General features: G+C 52.9%; 1 protein-coding gene across 1 annotated transcript in view; it reads left to right on the plus strand.

Annotated features, from left to right (window-relative positions):
- The first annotated feature begins 3231 nt into the window (after positions 1-3231).
- LOC144740989 (DENN domain-containing protein 1A-like) overlaps positions 3232-18912 on the plus strand; it is a 39188-nt gene continuing 23507 nt past the window's right edge. Inside the window, exons 1-2 of the mRNA XM_078623682.1 lie at positions 3232-4196; positions 6033-6097. Coding sequence (XP_078479808.1) covers positions 4180-4196; positions 6033-6097 — 82 coding nt within the window. The 5' untranslated portion in view covers positions 3232-4179. The remainder of the gene's footprint in view (positions 4197-6032; positions 6098-18912) is intronic.

Here is an 18912-nt window from a genome sequence, read left to right on the forward strand (position 1 = left end):
CAAATGAGTACCTGGTGCTGTGTGCAAGCTTCGCCACTGGGGAGACAAAGGCGGCCGGGCGTGGTGTTGGCCACCCACCCCCTCGTCTTCAGTGCCGGCCTTCATTTGTGCTCGCGAACAGCACTTGCCCCAACAGTCTGTTGAGGCTATACGGGGGATCTTTGTATTTGGTGTGTGTAAAGCAATGGGTGTTTTGTGTGATGCGTGTGTGCTTCGATGTCTCCGTGTGAGGAGCGGTGGCGCAGTGGTGGGCGCACTGCTCACGGCCAACATCGGCGACGAACATTCTGAACCGCTCTTGGGCCTCTCCTAGGTCGACTCAGCCTTAAGTGAGTATCCTCGTGCTGTGAAATAAACATGAGCACTGGGGGAGACAAAGTCGGCCGGGCGTGGTGCTGGCCTCCCACCCCCTCTTGTACCGTACCGGCCTTCATAGGTGCTGCTCGCTAACAGCACTTGCCCCAGCAGTCTATATGGGGGACCTTTGTCTTTGTCCACGTGTGTACACGTGTGTACACGTGTGTATACACGTCCTCCCAGAGAGTTCACGCGCATTGATCCAACCCGGCCCACACAGAGACCAATTAGTCTTTGATTGACAGCCTGCCTGCTCACGTGATCGCGAAGATGTCGCGTGGTGATGGGTGTGGTGGATGATGATGATGTTGGTTGGTGACGGTGGTGATGTTGGTGGTAATGATGGATGGTGATGATGGTGATGGTGATGTTGGTGATGTTGGTGATGGTGATGATGGTGATGTTGGTGATGGTGATGATGATGTTGGTGATGTTGGTGGTAATGATGGATGGTGATGTTGGTGATGGTGATGATGGTGATGTTGGTGATGTTGGTGATGGTGATGATGATGGTGATGTTGGTGATGGTGATGATGGTGATATTGGGTGATGATGGTGATGATGGTGATGATGGTGATGTTGGGTGATGATGGTGATGATGGTGATGGTGATGATGGTGATGTTGGGTGATGTTGGTGATGTTGGGTGATGATGGTGATGTTGGTGATGATGGTGATGTTGGTGATGATGGTGATGTTGGTGATGGTGATGATGTTGGTGATGTTGCTTAATGATGATGTTGCTTAATGATGATGTTGGTTGGCTATGTTAGTAAGTGATGGTGATGATGGTGATGTTGGTGATGATGGTGATGTTGGTGATGGTGGTGATGTTGGTGATGTTGCTTAATGATGATGTTGCTTAATGATGATGTCGGTTGGCTATGTTAGTAAGTGATGGTGATGCTGGTGACGCTCATTGATTTGTGATGGTGGCTGATGATGCTGCCTGGAAGTGGGTGATGTAATGTGTGTGTCAGGAGCGGTGGTGCAGTGGTTGTGGTGGTGGTTGTGTGTGAGCGGTGGTGCAGTGGTTGTGGTGGTTGTGTGTGGGGAGCGGTGGTGCAGTGGTTGTGGTGGTGGTTGTGTGTGGGGAGCGGTGGTGCAGTGGTTGTGGTGGTGGTTGTGTGTGGGGAACGGTGGTGCAGTGGTGGTGGTGGTTGTCTGTGGGGAGCGGTGGCGCAGTGATTGTGGTGGTGGTTGTGTGTGGGGAACGGTGGTGCAGTGGTTGTGGTGGTGGTTGTGTGTGTGAGTGGTGGTGCAGTGGTTGTGGTGGTTGTGTGTGGGGAGCGGTGTTGCAGTGGTTGTGGTGGTGGTGTGTGTGTGAGCGGTGGTGCAGTGGTTAGCGTTCAAGGCCACCAACGCCAGTGACGATTATCTGAACCGGTGCTGGGCCTCCCCTAGGTCGACTCAGCCTCAAACGAGTACCTGGTGCGGTGTGTAATCGTCGCCACTGGGGAGACAAAGGCGGCCGCGCGTGGTGCTGGCCATGCTACCACCTCATTTGACGTGCCAGCCTTCTTAGGTGCTACTCGATAACAGCACTTGCCCCAACGGTCTGTTAAGCCTATACGGGGGATCTTTGTCTGTGTTACAGTGTCTCCCCAGACACCGTACAGGCGTCAGCACCCCGCCCCTCACCTCTCCCTCCCCCCATCCCCCTCACCTCGAAATACTCACCCCCCCCTTCACCCGCCACTCACCACCCGCCACTCACCACCCACTCACCTCTCTCCTGCACCCCCAGGCACCCAACATCACACCACATGCCAAGCTACAGTGTGCAGGTGAGTGTACAGGTGAGTGTGCAGGTGAGTGTACAGGTGAGTGTGCAGGTGAGTGAGTGTGCAGGTGAGTGTACAGGTGAGTGAGTGTACAGGTGAGTGAGTGAACTGGCGAGTGTACAGGTGAGTGTGCAGGTGAGTGTACAGGTGAGTGTGCAGGTGAGTGTACAGGTGAGTGTGTAGGTGAGTGTGTAGGTGAGTGTGGAGGTGAGTGTTTAGGTGAGTGTACAGGTGAGTGTGTAGGTGAGTGTACAGGTGAGTGTACAGGTCAGTGAGTGTACAGGTGAGTGTACAGGTGAGTGAGTGTGCAGGTGAGTGAGTGTACAGGTGAGTGTGTAGGTGAGTGTGTGAGTGAGTGTGTAGGTGAGTGTGCAGGTGACTGTGTAGATGAGTGTGTAGGTGAGTGTGTAGGTGAGTGTGCAGATGAGTGTGTAGGTGAGTGTGCAGGTGAGTGTACAGGTGAGTGTATAGGTGAGTGTGCAGGTTAGTGTACAGGTGAGTGTACAGGTGAGTGAGTGTACAGGTGAGTGTACAGGTGAGTGAGTGTGCAGGTGAGTGAGTGTGCAGGTGAGTGAGTGTGTAGGTGAGTGTGTGGGTGAGTGTGTAGGTGAGTGTGGAGGTGAGTGTTTAGGTGAGTGTACAGGTGAGTGTGTAGGTGAGTGTACAGGTGAGTGTACAGGTCAGTGAGTGTACAGGTGAGTGTACAGGTGAGTGAGTGTGCAGGTGAGTGAGTGTACAGGTGAGTGTGTAGGTGAGTGTGTGAGTGAGTGTGTAGGTGAGTGTGCAGGTGACTGTGTAGATGAGTGTGTAGGTGAGTGTGTAGGTGAGTGTGCAGATGAGTGTGTAGGTGAGTGTGCAGGTGAGTGTACAGGTGAGTGTATAGGTGAGTGTGCAGGTTAGTGTACAGGTGAGTGTACAGGTGAGTGAGTGTACAGGTGAGTGTACAGGTGAGTGAGTGTGCAGGTGAGTGAGTGTGCAGGTGAGTGAGTGTGTAGGTGAGTGTGTGGGTGAGTGTGTAGGTGAGTGTGTAGGTGAGTGTACAAATGAGTGAGTGTGTAGGTGAGTGTACAGCTGAGTGTGTAGGTGAGAGTCCAGGTGAGTTCACAGGTGAGTGGGCGTCGTCCCCCCGTGACGTCACTCGCGTACCGCCCACAACCCGCGTCGCTGCTTCCTGCCTGGGCCTCCCGCATCGCTTGGGACCCGCGACACCCCGCGGAGAACCCCCTGGGACCCCCTTGGGACCCCCTGGGACCCCTGGGACTCGGGACTTGAAGACCTTGGGACCTCAAGACCCCTACAACCTTGGACCCCGCCCCACGACTTATGGACCTCAAGACCCCCTGAGACTCCGGGAACCCAAGAGCCAGGGTCACCAAGACCCCCTGAAAATCGTGACTTTGTGACAGACGCCCTGAGACTTGGGATTTCAAGACCCCCCCCCCGAGACTCGGGACCCCAGGACTTCGGGACCCCCCCTCCGAGTCGCTTGAACCCCAGTGACCTCAAGAACCTAGAGAGAGAGGGAGGAGAGATCCTATCATCATCATCAACAACAGCAGCAGCAGCGGTCGCCGTCAGGATCGATCCACTGCTGAATGAGGCCACGTTCCCAAGTCGGCCGTCGTCCCAGCGCTCCGTCTGATTGACGATTCCGTCGCTCCGTCTCCGCGAAGGACGTCCCCCCCCCCCCACCGCTAGAGTTGAATTAGATCCCCTAACTGTGGTACCCCCTTGATAACCCCCCCCCCCCCCATCATCGTGAACCCCCTCGGTTCGGACCTCCAACCCCTCGACCACCACCCCCACCACACACCCCACACATCATCCATCATTGGGGGACAAACTTCACTCTGTTACAAGCCGGGACCCCCCCCCCCTCTCTCCGAGGGGGTCTTAGACCCCCTTCTACAGCGTTCACAAGGGGGTCTACCTATCACCTCCACCACCACCTCCACCACCACCTCCACCACCCCCAACCCATCTCCTGGATTCAATTGAAGACCCCCAAATCTGGACCACCCTTCCTCTTGATCTCCGCGATGGATTCAAGGCTGAGGTGAGTCTACGGGGGATCTTTAAGTTGTCTTCAGGGTGTGTTTAGGGGGTCTTTAAGACGGGGGGGGGGGGGGGGGGGTCTGTGTCTGTGTGTCCCTTGGGGGGGTGGGGGGGTGTTTACCGGGCAGGGTGTTCAGGCAAGACCGAGGCTATACGGGACGCCAAAGGCCGCAACTGGCGGGGATTGTTCACGGGGTTCAAGGGGGTCAGAGGGGATAGTTGGGGGGGGGGGGGATTTGAGACCCCAGAAGACCCCCTGAGACCCCCATCCCCTCCCGGGTTTATTGTTTGAGCGAGACACGGTCCCAAACTGCGAGGTTCAAAAGTTCCGAGTTCGGCTTCAGGAGGAGGGGGGGGTTGGAGTGGCGTCAAATCGTTGTACGGTACCTCTGGCTTCTTCCTATGGCTCCCGTGTCGCGATATACTGTATGCTTGTCCGCCTATAATGCAAGGCCGACACGGCGTACCGATGACCAGCGTGGTGAAGTATGGTCAAACACGATTCCCGTGTTTGATTTGGTGGTGCTGGTTCTGGGGTCACTGCCTTTCGCTGTGGCAGTACAGAAAGTGGGTTTGCTGATCTTGCCATGTGCGTAGAGGTTTCAAGTAGTTGGTAACCCACCTGTTAATAATGCAGTGTGATTAGGGGGGCCATCCTAACCCAACAAACTGTGGATCATATGGAAAACCCATAGGCTCATAGAGATACACAGAGAGAGACCTGTGGATATACAGAGACCCATAGAGACACATCGAGTGATATCCCCTCGTAATAATGCAGTGCGATTAGGGGGACCATCCTAACCCAAACTAACTGTGGATCATTTGGAAAACCCATAGGCTCATAGAGATACACAGAGACCCATAGAGATACATAGATACCCATCGAGTGATATCCCCTCGTAATAATGCAGTGCAATTAGGGGGACCATCCTAACCCAAACAAACTGGATCATATGGAAAACCCATAGGCTCATAGAGATACACAGAGACCCATAGAGATACATAGAGACCCATAGAGTGATATCCCTTCGTAATAATTCAGTGCGATTAGGGGGGGGGGGCATCCTAACCCAAACAAACTTTTGATCATATTGAAAACCCATAGGCTCATAGAGATACACAGAGAGAGACCTGTGGATATACAGAGACCCATAGAGACACATCGAGTGATATCCCCTCGTAATAATGCAGTGCGATTGATTGGAGGGGCCATCCCAACCCAAACAAACTGTGAATCATTTGGAAAACCCATAGGCTCCTCGAGATACACAGAGACCCATAGAGATACATAGATACACATAGAGTGATATGAAGAACAGGTCTGTCGGAAAGACAGCGTCTGAATGAAAGACAATGTTAGACGCTGTCTTTCCGACAGACCTGTTCTTCACCTGAGGACGGCTGCTTGCGTTGTGGCCGAAACGTCGTGAGAATTCTTTTATTATGTTTTATTTTTATTATTTTATTACTTCCCTTCTACGTGACTTTACCGAAAGAACCAAGAAGATGAATCCCTGCAGTCACGAAAGAAGCTTTAAATCGAAATTTAACTGCCCAGATGTTTAGGGGCAAGGATTGGTTTCGACATTTCAGCGTCTCATCAGCAGAGTCAACGACAACTGATTGCCTGGACCAATGCTTGCTGATGATTTGTACTCCCGGAATGCCGTTCGGCCTGATGGGATGGGTGCATTGTTTTGTAAATGATATAATTATTATGTTTTATTTTATTTATTTTATTATTTCCCTTCTACGTGACTTTACCGAACGAACCAAGAAGATGAATCCCTGCAGTCACGAAAGCTTTCAATCGAAATCTTTGTCTTTGGTGCAGGCCCAATCCGGAGAGGCTCATGGAGGTGTTTGTGGAGGTGGCTAGTCCCAAGGGGAACACGGCGGGTGAGTTACCGCACCGCTCACCCGCTCACCCTCACCTCTCCTCACCCTCACCCTCACCGGTCCTCACCCTTCACCTGTCTGGCATGAAGAGCCCCTCACGGTACGGGTGGGTTTAAAAAAATAAAAAAATTCCACCAAACCTGTGCCACGCTGGTCTCACAAGATGTCCCAATTTGGGCCAGGGCTCCCCTCTTTGATACAGACAGACAGATGGACAGATAGGTGGATGGACAGACGGATAGATGGATGGATAGATGGACAGGTAGACTGACAGAGACGATGCAATATAGTTCTTTGGTTCTTTCGGTAAAGTCACGTATAAAGATAAAATAATAAATTAAATGCTAGCATACGACGTTTCGATTGCAACACAATCAATCGTCATCAGGTATAAATTAAATAGAAACACCCTACCTGGTTGATTGTAATCAACCAGGTAGGGTGTTGACTGTTATGTTATCCGACTCTCTGTTGTATTACATTCCATTTCTAAGTATACTAGATTTGTGTTTCTATTTAATTTATACCTGATGATGATTGCTTGTGTTGCAATCGAAACGTGGTATGCTAGTATTTAATTTATTATTTTATCTTTATACGTGACTTTACCGAAAGAACCAAAGAATTATTCCTGCAGTCACGAAAGCTCCAAATTAAGTTTAATGCAATATAGGTCCAGTTCCTGATAGCAAGGCGACCTTGTAAGAGATTAATTGGTCGCGCAGGCTTAGGGGCAGGTATATCGTCATGTGGATGGACAAGACATGCAGACAGACATGTATAGAGTCGTCAGACAGAAATGTAGACACAGAGAGACAGACATATAGATACACGGGTAGACATATAGACACGCACATTATATATAGACGCGCAGACATATACACAGACATGTAAATAGACAGATGTTGAGAGACAGGCATAGGTATAAACACAGACATATAGACACACAGATTTGTAGAAAGACACACCACACACAGACGTGTAGACACACACACAGACAGACATACAGACGGACAGGGCTAAATCAATGAGGGTTGCCGCGTGTCCAGGGGCAGTCAGCGCACGTGCTGGACTGATTAAACCTCCACCACCACCACCAACGCCACCACCACCACAACTAACGCCACCACCACCACCAACTACCTCGTACCCCGGGGCGAGTTCCAGCCCAGCAAAGAGGACGCAAGACTCCCCCCGACTTTAGTGTTTTTACTGTGTGGCACTTAAACCCGAAATCATAAAGAGCGGCTCGGAGGTGGAGAGGAGGGGGGGAGGTATTGAGCGGGAGAGGAGGTGGAGAGGAGGGGGAGGGAGGGGGAGGGAGGGGAGCTGGGGGGGAGGGAGGGGAGGTGGGGAGGAGGGGGAGGGAGGGGAGGTGGAGGGGACGTAGGGAGGAGGGAGGGGAGGTGGGGGGGAGGGGGAGGGAGGGGAAGGGAGAGGGAGAGGAGGGGGAGGGAGGGGAGGTGGGGAGGAGGGAGGGGAGGTGGGGAGGAGGGAGGGGAGGGAGAGGAGGTGGAAAGGAGGGGGATGGAGAGGAGGGGGAGGGAGGGAGGGAGGGAGAGGAGGGGGAGGGGGAGTGGAGGTGGAGGGAGGGGAGGGGGAGGGAGAGGAGGGGGAGGGAGGGAGGGAGGGAGAGGAGGGGGAGAGGAGGTGGAGGGAGGGGAGGGGGAGGGAGAGGAGGTGGAGAGGAGGGGGAGGGAGAGGAGGTGGAGGGAGGGGAGGGGGAGGGAGGGAGGGAGAGGAGGGGGAGGGAGAGGAGGTGGAGGGAGGGGAGGGGGAGGGAGAGGAGGGGGAGGGAGGGAGAGGAGGGGGAGGGAGAGGAGGGGGAGGGAGAGGAGGGGGAGGGAGAGGAGGTGGAGAGGAGGGGGAGGAGGTGGAGGGAGGGGAGGGGGAGGGAGAGGAGGGGGAGGGAGGGAGAGGAGGGGGAGGAGGTGGAGGGAGGGGAGGGGGAGGGAGAGGAGGGGGAGGGAGGGAGAGGAGGGGGAGGGAGGGAGAGGAGGGGGAGGGAGGGGAGGTGGGGGGAGGGAGGGGGAGGTGGGGAGGAGGGGGAGAGAGGGAGCGGGAGAGGTGGAGAGGAGGGGGAGGGAGGGGAGGTGGGGGGGAGGGGGAGGGAGGGGAAGGGAGAGGAGGGGGAGGAAGGGAGGTGGGGAGGAGGTGGAGAGGAGGTGGAGGGGAGGAGGAGGGGAGGGGGAGGGGAGGGAGGGGAGGTAGAGAGGGGGAGGAGGGGGAGGGAGGAAATGCAATAGTGAGTGATTTAGTGAGCTGTGCGGTTTAACGGGGCCAGAGTGTAGCGGTAGGCATGCTGGGAGACGGTGGGGGCTTGGGTATTGGTGGACTCGGAGGGGGGGGGGCAAAGGATGGGGGGCACAGTGGGGGGTGGAGGGGAGGGGAGGGCTGTGAGCCTGAGTCATTAATTTTAGACTCCTTGTGGTGCATGCTTATTTATGGGTTTGTATGTATAGTGCGTGTATGTGTGTGTGTATATATAAGATGTGTGTGTATATAAGGTGTGTGTGTGCGCGTAAGATGTTTGTTTTGTAAATGTTGTGTTTGTAGAGGTGCGTGCGTAGTTGGAGTGTGTAGGTCGACTCAGCCTCAAAATGAGTATGTGGTGCGATGCGTAAACGCCGCCACTGGGGATACAAAGACGGCCGGGTGTGGTGCTGGCCACCCACCCCACGCCCTCGTGTGCAGTGTCGGCCTTCATAACACTTGCCCCAACAGTCTGTTAAGGCTTTGCCGGGATATCGTTGTCTTTGTATGTTGTAGGCGTGTGTGAGTGTGCGTATTTGTGTTTTGTGAATGTGCTGTGTGTGTACTTGTGTGTGTATGTGTGTAGGTGTTGTGTGTGTACTTGTGTGTGTAGGTGTTGTGTGAATGTGCTGTGTGTGTACTTGTGTGTGTATGTGTGTAGGTGATGTGTGTGTACTTGTGTGTGTAGGTGTTGTGTGAATGTGCTGTGTGTGTACTTGTGTGTGTATGTGTGTAGGTGATGTGTGTGTACTTGTGTGTGTAGGTGTTGTGTGAATGTGCTGTGTGTGTACTTGTGTGTGTATGTGTGTAGGTGATGTGTGTGTACTTGTGTGTGTAGGTGTTGTGTGAATGTGCTGTGTGTGTACTTGTGTGTGTATGTGTGTAAGTGATGTGTGTGTACTTGTGTGTGTAGGTGTTGTGTGAATGTGCTGTGTGTGTACTTGTGTGTGTATGTGTGTAGGTGTTGTGTGTGTACTTGTGTGTGTAGGTGTTGTGTGAATGTGCTGTGTGTGTACTTGTGTGTGTATGTGTGTAGGTGATGTGTGTGTACTTGTGTGTGTAGGTGTTGTGTGAATGTGCTGTGTGTGTACTTGTGTGTAGGACTGTAGGTGTTGTGTTATGGGGAGTGGTGGCATCCCGAGTTCGATACCTGCTCACGTCCAACACCAGTGACGATTATCTGAGCCGGTTCTGGGCCTCCCCTAGGTCGACTCAGCCTCAAATGAGTACCTGGTGCGGTGTGTAAACATCGCCACTGGGGAGACAAAGGCGGTCGGGCGTGGTGCTGTCCACCCACCCCCTCGTGTGCCGTGCCGGCCTTCATAGGTGCTCGCTAACAGCACTTGCCCCAACAGTCTGGTATGGCTATCCTGAAGTCTTTGTATTTGTATGTGTGTAGGTATTGTGTGTATGCGGGGTGTACGTGTGTATTTGTAGTTGTGTAGGTGTTGTGTGAAGGCGGTGTGTGTGTGGATGTCTGTATGTGTGTGTGACGATTATCTGTCTGTGTGTAATTTGAACTTCTTTTGCACCGTACGTAGCCAACTGCACTAATCGGAAGTGCGGGGGAAGGACAAGCTATGGGTCTCTGTGTGATGAGTCTATGGGTCTCTGTGTGATAAGTCTATGGGTCTCTGTGTGATGAGTCCATGGGTCTCTGTTGTGAGTCTATGGGTATCTGTGTGATAAGTCTATGGGTCTCTGTGTGATGAGTCTATGGGTCTCTGTGTGATGAGTCATCTATGGGTGTCTGTGTGATGAGTCATCTATGGGTCTCTGTGTGATGAGTCTATGGGTCTCTGTGTGATGAGTCTATGGGTCTCTGTGTGATGAGTCTATGGGTCTACGTGTGAGTCTATGGGTCTCTGTGTGATGAGTCGTCTATGGGTCTCTGTGTGATGAGTCTGGGTCTCTGTGTGATGAGTCTATGGGTCTCCGTGTGAGTCTATGGGTCTTGTTGTGATGTGTCTCTGTGTGATGACTCTATGGGTCTGTGTGATGGGTCTATGGGTCTCTGTGTGATTTCTGTGTGATGACTCTATGGGTCTGTGTGATGGGTCTATGGGTCTCTGTGTGATGAGTTTCTGTGTGATGACTCTATGGGTCTGTGTGATGGGTCTATGGGTCTCTGTGTGATGGGTCTATGGGTCTCTGTGTGATGAGTCTATGGGTCTCTGTGCGATGTCTCTGTGTGATGAGTTTATGGGTCTGTGTGATGGGCCTATGGGTCTCTGTGTGATGAGTCGTCTATGGGTCTCTGTGTGATGAGTTTATGGGTCTCTGTTGTGAGTCTGTGTCTTTGTGTGATTAGTCTATGGGTCTCTGTGCGATGAGTCTATGGGTCTCTGTGCGATGTCTCTGTGTGATGAGTCTATGGGTCTGTCTGATGGGTCTATGGGTCTCTGTGTGATGAGTCTCTGTGTGATGACTATATGGGTCTCCGTGTGAGTCTATGGGTCTCTGTGTGATGAGTCTCTGTGTGATGACTCTATGGGTCTACGTGTGAGTCTATGGGTCTCTGTGTGATGAGTCTATGGGTCTGTGTGATGGGTCTATGTGTCTCTGTGTGATGAGTCTCTGTGTGATGACTCTATGGGTCTGTGTGATGGGTCTATGGGTCTCCGTGTGAGTCTATGTATGTACGTTGAACTTCTTTCGCACCGTACGTCGCCAACCGACTCGGGGGGGGGGGGGGCCCGTGTGGCAGGATCGCGAACGCTGGTTGTCGGCTTGGGTGTAGGCCTTCCTTCCGGCAGTAGATAGATGATGGCTGACGATGCTGATGAGGAGGATTGGAAGGGTTTGAGGAAGAGATGGGATCCCGTTATGAGCAGGAATCGAGGCGGATTATCGGAAGTGGGATTTTGAGAGGGGAAGTGCTTGTTGAGTGAGAATGTATGCGAGTTACAGTGTGGGGGGGTGGGGGGGCGGTTAGCGTGCTGCGCTCCGAACCCGATTATCTGAACTGGTCGTAGGCCACCCCTAAGTCGACTCGGCCTCAAATGAGTACCTGGTGCGATTAATACATCGCCACGAGGGGAGACAAAGGCGGCCGGGTGCGGTGCTCACCACCCACCCTTTGTGTGCCGTGCCGGCCTTCAGAGGTGCTCGCGAACTGCACTTGAAGGCCGGCACGGTACACGAGGGGGCGGGTGACCAGCACCGTACCCGGCCACCTTTGTCTCCCCAGTGGCGATGGTTACACACTGCACCAGGCACTCATTTGAGGCTGAGTTGACCTAGCGGAGGCCCAGGACCTATTCAGATCATCGCCGCTGGTGTTGGCCGTGAGCGGCAATTGAACCCAGGTCGCCGGGTTTGGAGAGCATCGCGCTACCCGCTACACTACCCGCTACACTACCCGCTACACTACCGCTCCCTATTCTGACACAGACACTCCCACACACAAAGACACTCCCACACACAAAGACACTCCCACACACAAAGACACTCTCACGCACATAAATAAAAAGACACTCACATACACAAAGGCTGAACAGACTGTTGGGGCGAGTGCTGTTAGCGAGCACCTGTGAAGGCCGGAACGGCACACGAGGGGGTGGGTGGCCAGCACCACGTCCGGCCGCCTTTGTCTCCCTAGTGGCGATGTTTCCACACCGCACCAGGTACTCATTTGAGGCTGAGCTGACCTAGGGGGAGGCCCAGGACTGGTTCAGATAATCGTCACTGGTGTTGGCCGTGAGCAGAAATCAAACTCGGGTCGCCAGGTTGGTAGCGCAGCGCGCTAACCGCTGCACCACCGCTCCCCACAACACACACACACAGACACACACACAGACACACACACAGACACACACACAGACACACACAGACACACACACAGACACACACACAGACACACACACACACACAGACACACACACAGACACACACACACTCACACACACAGACACACACACAGACACACAGACACACACAGACACACACACAGACACACACACAGACACACACACAGACACACACACAGACACACACACAGACACACACACAGACACACACACACAGACACACACACAGACTCACACACACTCAGACACACACACACACACAAACACACACACACTCACACACACAGACACACTCATACACACAGACACAGACACACACACACACTCACACACACAGACACACTCATACACACAGACACAGACACACACACACAGACACACACACAGACACACAGACACACACACACAGACACACACAGACACACACACAGACACACAGACACACACACACTCACACACACAGACACACAGACACACACACACACACACACAGACACACTCATACACATAGACACAGACACACACACACACACTCACACACACAGACACACACACACACAGACACACAGACACACACACACACACACAGACACACACACACAGACACACACACACTCACACACACAGACACACAGACACACACACACAGACACACTCATACACACAGATACACACACACACGGACACTCACACACACTCACACACACAGACACACTCTCACACACACTCACACAGACACACACTCACACACACACAGACACACACACAGACACACACCCACAGACACACACACACAGACACACTCATACACACAGATACACACACACTCACACACACAGACACACACACAGACACACAAACACACACACAGACACACACACACTCACACACACAGACACACACACAGACACACAGACACACACACACAGACACTCATACACACAGATACACACACACAGACACTCACACACACTCACACACACAGACACACTCTCACACACACTCACACAGACACACACACACACACACAGACGCTCACACACACTGGCCACCGCCCAGCCCCCGCGTCCGCTGCCGAGTGAATGCCTCCCTCACAGCACCTGTATCATGGTAACGGAAGGCACCATGGTAACCGGAGGTATTGTGGTACTCAATATTACCAGGGTTACTACACCAGGGTAACTGCTGATGACCGGTTGAGCCTGTAGGGCATGCATTGTTGGGGCAAGTGCTGTTAGCGAGTAGCAGCACCTATGATGGCCAGCACCATGCTGAGTGGACCTAGGGGAGGCCCATGGGCGGTTCAGTAATCGTCACTCGTGATGGCCGTGAGCGGGAATCGAACTTAGGTCGCCAGGTTCGTAGCGCAGCGTCGCGCTAACCTCTACACTACCGCTCCCCATGCACACACACTAACACACTAACACACACTAACACACTAACACACACTAACACACTAACACACACTCGCATACACTCACACACACCTAACACACTCACTCACACACACTAACACACACACTCACACACAGTAACACACTAACACACACACTCAGTAACACTAACACACACACTCACACACACTAACACACACTAACACACACTCACACACACCTAACACACTAACACACACACACTCACACACTACCACACACTCACACACACTAACACACACTCACACACAGTAACACACTAACACACACACTCACACACACTAACACACACACTCACACACACACACTCACACACACTAACACACACTCACACACAGTAACACACTAACACACACTCACACACACTAACACACACTCACACACACTCACACACACCTAACACACTAACACACACACACTCACACACTACCACACACTCACACACTAACTAACACACACTCACACACAGTAACACACTAACACACACTCACACACAGTAACACACACTCACACACACTAACACACACTCACACACAGTAACACACTAACACACACACTCACACACACTAACACACACACTCACACACAGTAACACACTAACACACACACACACACCCACGCGTGCCCCCCCTCCCCGCGTAGACTCGTTATACTAATTAAAGGCAGCCCAAGTTACCCGGGATAATTGGCACCGGGTCCGGCCATAGGGGGCCGGGGGGGGGGGTGGTGGTGGGAGGTGGGGGGTTGGGGGGAGAAGGGGGCGAGGGTGGTGGGGGAGAACACACGATTCCCCGGCCGTCTTTGTATCTCTCCAACCACCCCCCCCACCCCCCCCACCCTCCCCACCACCCAATCCGGAAACACAGATTTGCAGGCAACCAAGTTGGAGGACCTCCTGAAGTTGTTTTAGCGCAGCGTGGACAAGGCGACGTGCCTCTAGAGTAGTGGAAATTACACATTGCTATGACGGGGGCTCACTGGTGACACACCTCGAATTTGTACCGGTTTTGTATCGTCCCGTTTCTTTTTTGATTGGGTCAATTCTCACTGCAGATATACCCAGGGCGCGCGTGTGTGTGTGCGTGTGTGCATGCGCATGTGTGTGTGTGTGCGTGCCCGTGTGTGTGTGTGTGTGCGCGTGTGTGCGCGTGTGCATGTGTGCGTGCGCATGTGTGCGTGTGTGCGTGCCCGTGTGTGCGTGTGTGTGCGTGTGTGTGTGCGCATGTGTGCGTGCGCATGTGTGCGTGTGTGCGCGTGTGCATGTGTGCGTGCGCATGTGTGTGTGTGTGCGTGCCCGTGTGTGTGTGTGTGTGTGCGCGTGTGTGCGCGTGTGCATGTGTGCGTGCGCATGTGTGCGTGTGTGCGTGCCCGTGTGTGCGTGTGTGGTGTGTGCATGTGTGTGCGTGTGTGTGTGCGCATGTGTGCGTGTGTGTGTGCGCGTGTGTGCGTGTGTGTGTGCATGTGTGTGCGTGTGTGTGTGCGCATGTGTGCGTGCGTGTGTGCGCGTGTGTGCGTGTGTGTGTGCATGTGTGTGCGTGTGTGTGTGCATGTGTGTGCGTGTGTGTGTGCGCATGTGTGCGTGTGTGTGCGTGCGTGTGTGCGCGTGTGTGCGTGTGTGTGTGCATGTGTGTGCGTGTGTGTGTGCATGTGTGTGCGTGTGTGTGTGCATGTGTGTGCGTGTGTGTGTGCATGTGTGTGCGTGTGTGTGTGCGCATGTGTGTGCGTGTGTGTGTGCATGTGTGTGCGTGTGTGTGTGCGCATGTGTGCGTGTGTGCGTGCCCGTGTGTGCGTGTGTGGTGTGTGCGTGTGTGTGTGTGCGTGCGTGTGTGCGCGTGTGTGTTTGTCTTTGCGTGTCACTGGAGCGGTCGGCGCGCTGCTTTACGAGCCCAGCAGCAAGCCGGGTTTGATTCCCGCCCACGGCCAACGCCACCGACGATTATCTGAATCGGTCCTGGAACTCCCCGAGGTCAGCTCCGCCTCAAATGAGTACCTGGTGCGATGTGTAAACATCACCACTGGGGAGACAAAGGCGGCCGGGCGTGGTGCTGGCCACCCCGACCCCCTCGTGTGCCGTGCCGGCCTTCAAAGATACTGCTTCTCGCTAACAGCACTTTCCCCAACAGTCTGTTCAGTCTTTGTCTTTTGTGTCACTGGGACTCGAGTCGGATACCAGACTCTGAGGCTTTAGTGGTGTGGTCTGGAGCAGCGGTTCATGTTCACCTGGGGGTGCGTTGATGCCCTTTCTGGGGGTTGCGAGACGCGGCCAGATTTGTGTTTAGAAGGTAAATCATTGAAAACACAACTTAAGCACGGGCACGTAAGTTACAACTTACTTTGTTTCGTCAAGCCCCCCGCGTATTTATTCACGTCGTACTTTTTTTTTGCGGTTGAGAACCAAAGGGGTGGAAGGCTGCAGTAAAGGTGGCACTGCGACCCATCTCACTTTGGACTCAGAATGCCTCTAGGCCAGGGGTCCCCCCAAACCCCGGGCTACAGACCGGTACCGTGTGTGTACACACTCTACACACCGCATAGTGGTGAGCGGTGAGTCCGTGTGTGTACACACTCTACACACCGCATAGTGGTGAGTCCGTGTGTGTACACACTACACACCGCATAGTGGTGAGTCCGTGTGTGTACACACTCTACACACCGCATAGTGGTGAGCGGTGAGTCCGTGTGTGTACACACTCTACACACCGCATAGCGGTGAGTCCGTGTGTGTACACACTCTACACACCGCATCGTGGTGAGCGGTGAGTCCGTGTGTGTACACACTCTACACACCGCATCGTGGTGAGCGGTGAGTCCGTGTGTGTACACACTCTACACACCGCATCGTGGTGAGCGGTGAGTCCGTGTGTGTACACACTCTACACACCGCATCGTGGTGAGCGGTGAGTCCGTGCGTGGCCCACCCCATTGTTTTATTATTCACCACTTCCGTGCGTGCCTCTTCCCCGCACTGCGCACTCGTCTCAGTCACAGTGTTGGTAAGCCCACAAGCTCTAACCCCTAGGCCAGGGGTCGGCAACCTACGGCTCCGGAGCCGCATGCGGCTCTTTACGGGCTGCTTCTTGACGATATGTACGTATGTACATAGATGCATTGCGGCACTTGAAATACTGAATTTTGTACCGAATTGGAAAGAAATGGCTCTTCTTGTTATTTTGGTTGCCGACCCCTGCCCTAGGCAGAATTAGTAAAAAAACAAACGTGGCCGGAGAGCTTCTTTGAAAAGGGGGAAAGACCCAATGATGACCCCCCCCCTCCCCGGTCCGTGAAAAAATTGTCTTCCACGAAACCGATCCCTGGTGCACAAAAAGGTTGGGCACCGCAGCAGCGCTCGAATATCGCATTCTCGACTCTCCCACGGACTCGATCTGGCTGTGAGACTCGTCGACTGTCAACCTGCACGCCTCACTGTGGACTCGCATCTCTGACTCTCCGTAGACTATCCTCCTAGTTTATTCGGTCAAGTCACGTAAGTAAAAAAAATGAAATTAAAATTAATAAAAATAAAATTATAAATCACGACGTTTAGGAGGCAACACAAGTCTCCGTCATCAGGTGGCATCACTTGATGCAGCAAATCTGGCTGTGACGGTCCCACCTGATGACGGAGACTTGTGTTGCCTCCGAAACGTCGTGATTTTTATTATTTTATTTTTATTAAATTAAATTTCATTTTTTTACCTACGTGACTTTACCGAAAAAACTAAGAGTATGTATCCTTGCAGTCACGACATCTCCGTAGACTGTCAGGTGATCAAAATCTCGCGTCATTCATCTCGCCCTGAACGCCGGTTCCTTGGGGATTGTCAAAAAAATTCGACTCAAGACTGTCAATTTTTAATAGCTAGACTGCACGCTAGACCCACACTCTCATGGCTTGCTCTAGACTCCAATCTTCGTAGATATAGATGATTATGATTTAAAGCTTTCGTGACTGCAGGGATTCATATTCTTGGTTCTTTCGGTAAAGTCACGTAGAAGGGAAATAATAAAATAATATAGATATAAAACAATAAAAATTCTCACGACGTTTCGACTGCAACACAAGCAATCATCATCAGGTGTGAAATCCACACCTGATGATGATTGCTTGTGTTGCAGTCGAAACGTCGTGAGAATTTTTATTGTTTTACATTATTTGTATTATTTTATTATTTCCCTTCTACGTGACTTTACCGAAAGAACCAAGAATATAGATGATCATCTCGGGCTAACGTCTCTAACTCTAGACTCTGCAGCAGGCTGCTCTTAGGTAAGTCTGGACCAGCAGTTAACGAGCACAAGGGATAACGATGATGGTGGTGATGATGATAACGATGTTATGGTGGTGGTGGTGATGATGATAACGATGTTATGGTGGTAGTGGTGATGACATGATCCTGATGACGGTGCTATTACACTAATATGACGTTGATATTGGTGGGGATGATGTTATGATGATGATGGTCGTGTTGGTAATGGCTGTGATGTTATGATGGTGATGATGGTGGTGATGATGACGATGCTGGTGGTAGTGATGATGGTTTTATGATGATGGCGATGATGGTGAAGATGATGGCGATGATGGCGGTGGTGATCGTTGTTACCGTCATCTTTGCTGATGACGGATCACGTGACATCACCGGGCAGGCGCGCGCCCAATTAATTAATTAATAACCAATCAATTAGCAAAATCAATTAAACACAACTTAATAATTGGGAAAGGGGGGGGTGAAAAGAAGGAGTGTGGGGGGCGGGGTGTGGGGGGGAGTAATTGGCCCCCCACATTGGCGTGCGTGGCGGGACATGTGACCTCATTAATTACCTGAGATCCGAGCGTTAATCAGCGCCCACGCCGTGGGGGGTGGGGACGATGGGGGGGGGAGGGGGGTCATCACCCCTTCCCCCTCCCCTCTCACCCTCCCAACTCAGTGGGAAGAATTGAGGGAAGGGTTGGGACTTGTGCCCAGACTCAACACCCCCCCACACACCTCACACCGCCCCCCCCTCCTCCTTCAAAGTGGATAGGTGTGTACAGGTGCACCTAGCCTGGCACGAGTGCGATGGTGAAGGAGCAAGACACTTAGTGCCGAGTGGCGGCTGCTGCTGCTGCTGCTGTTGTTGTTTGTGTTTGTGTAATGTTGGCCACCCACCCCCTCGTGTGCTGTGCGCGGCCATCATAGGTGCTACTCGCTAACAGCACTTGCCCCAGCAGTCTGTTGAAGAGAGTGGTGGCACAGTGGTTAGCGCGCTGCGCTACGACCCTATTGACCCCGAGTTCGACTCCCGCACGTAGCCAACCATCGGTGGCGAATGTTTGAACCGG

This window comes from Lampetra planeri, unplaced genomic scaffold (genome assembly GCF_965212315.1).
Source record: "Lampetra planeri unplaced genomic scaffold, kcLamPlan1.2.h2 scaffold_373, whole genome shotgun sequence".
In the NCBI taxonomy this organism is placed as follows: domain Eukaryota; kingdom Metazoa; phylum Chordata; class Hyperoartia; order Petromyzontiformes; family Petromyzontidae; genus Lampetra; species Lampetra planeri.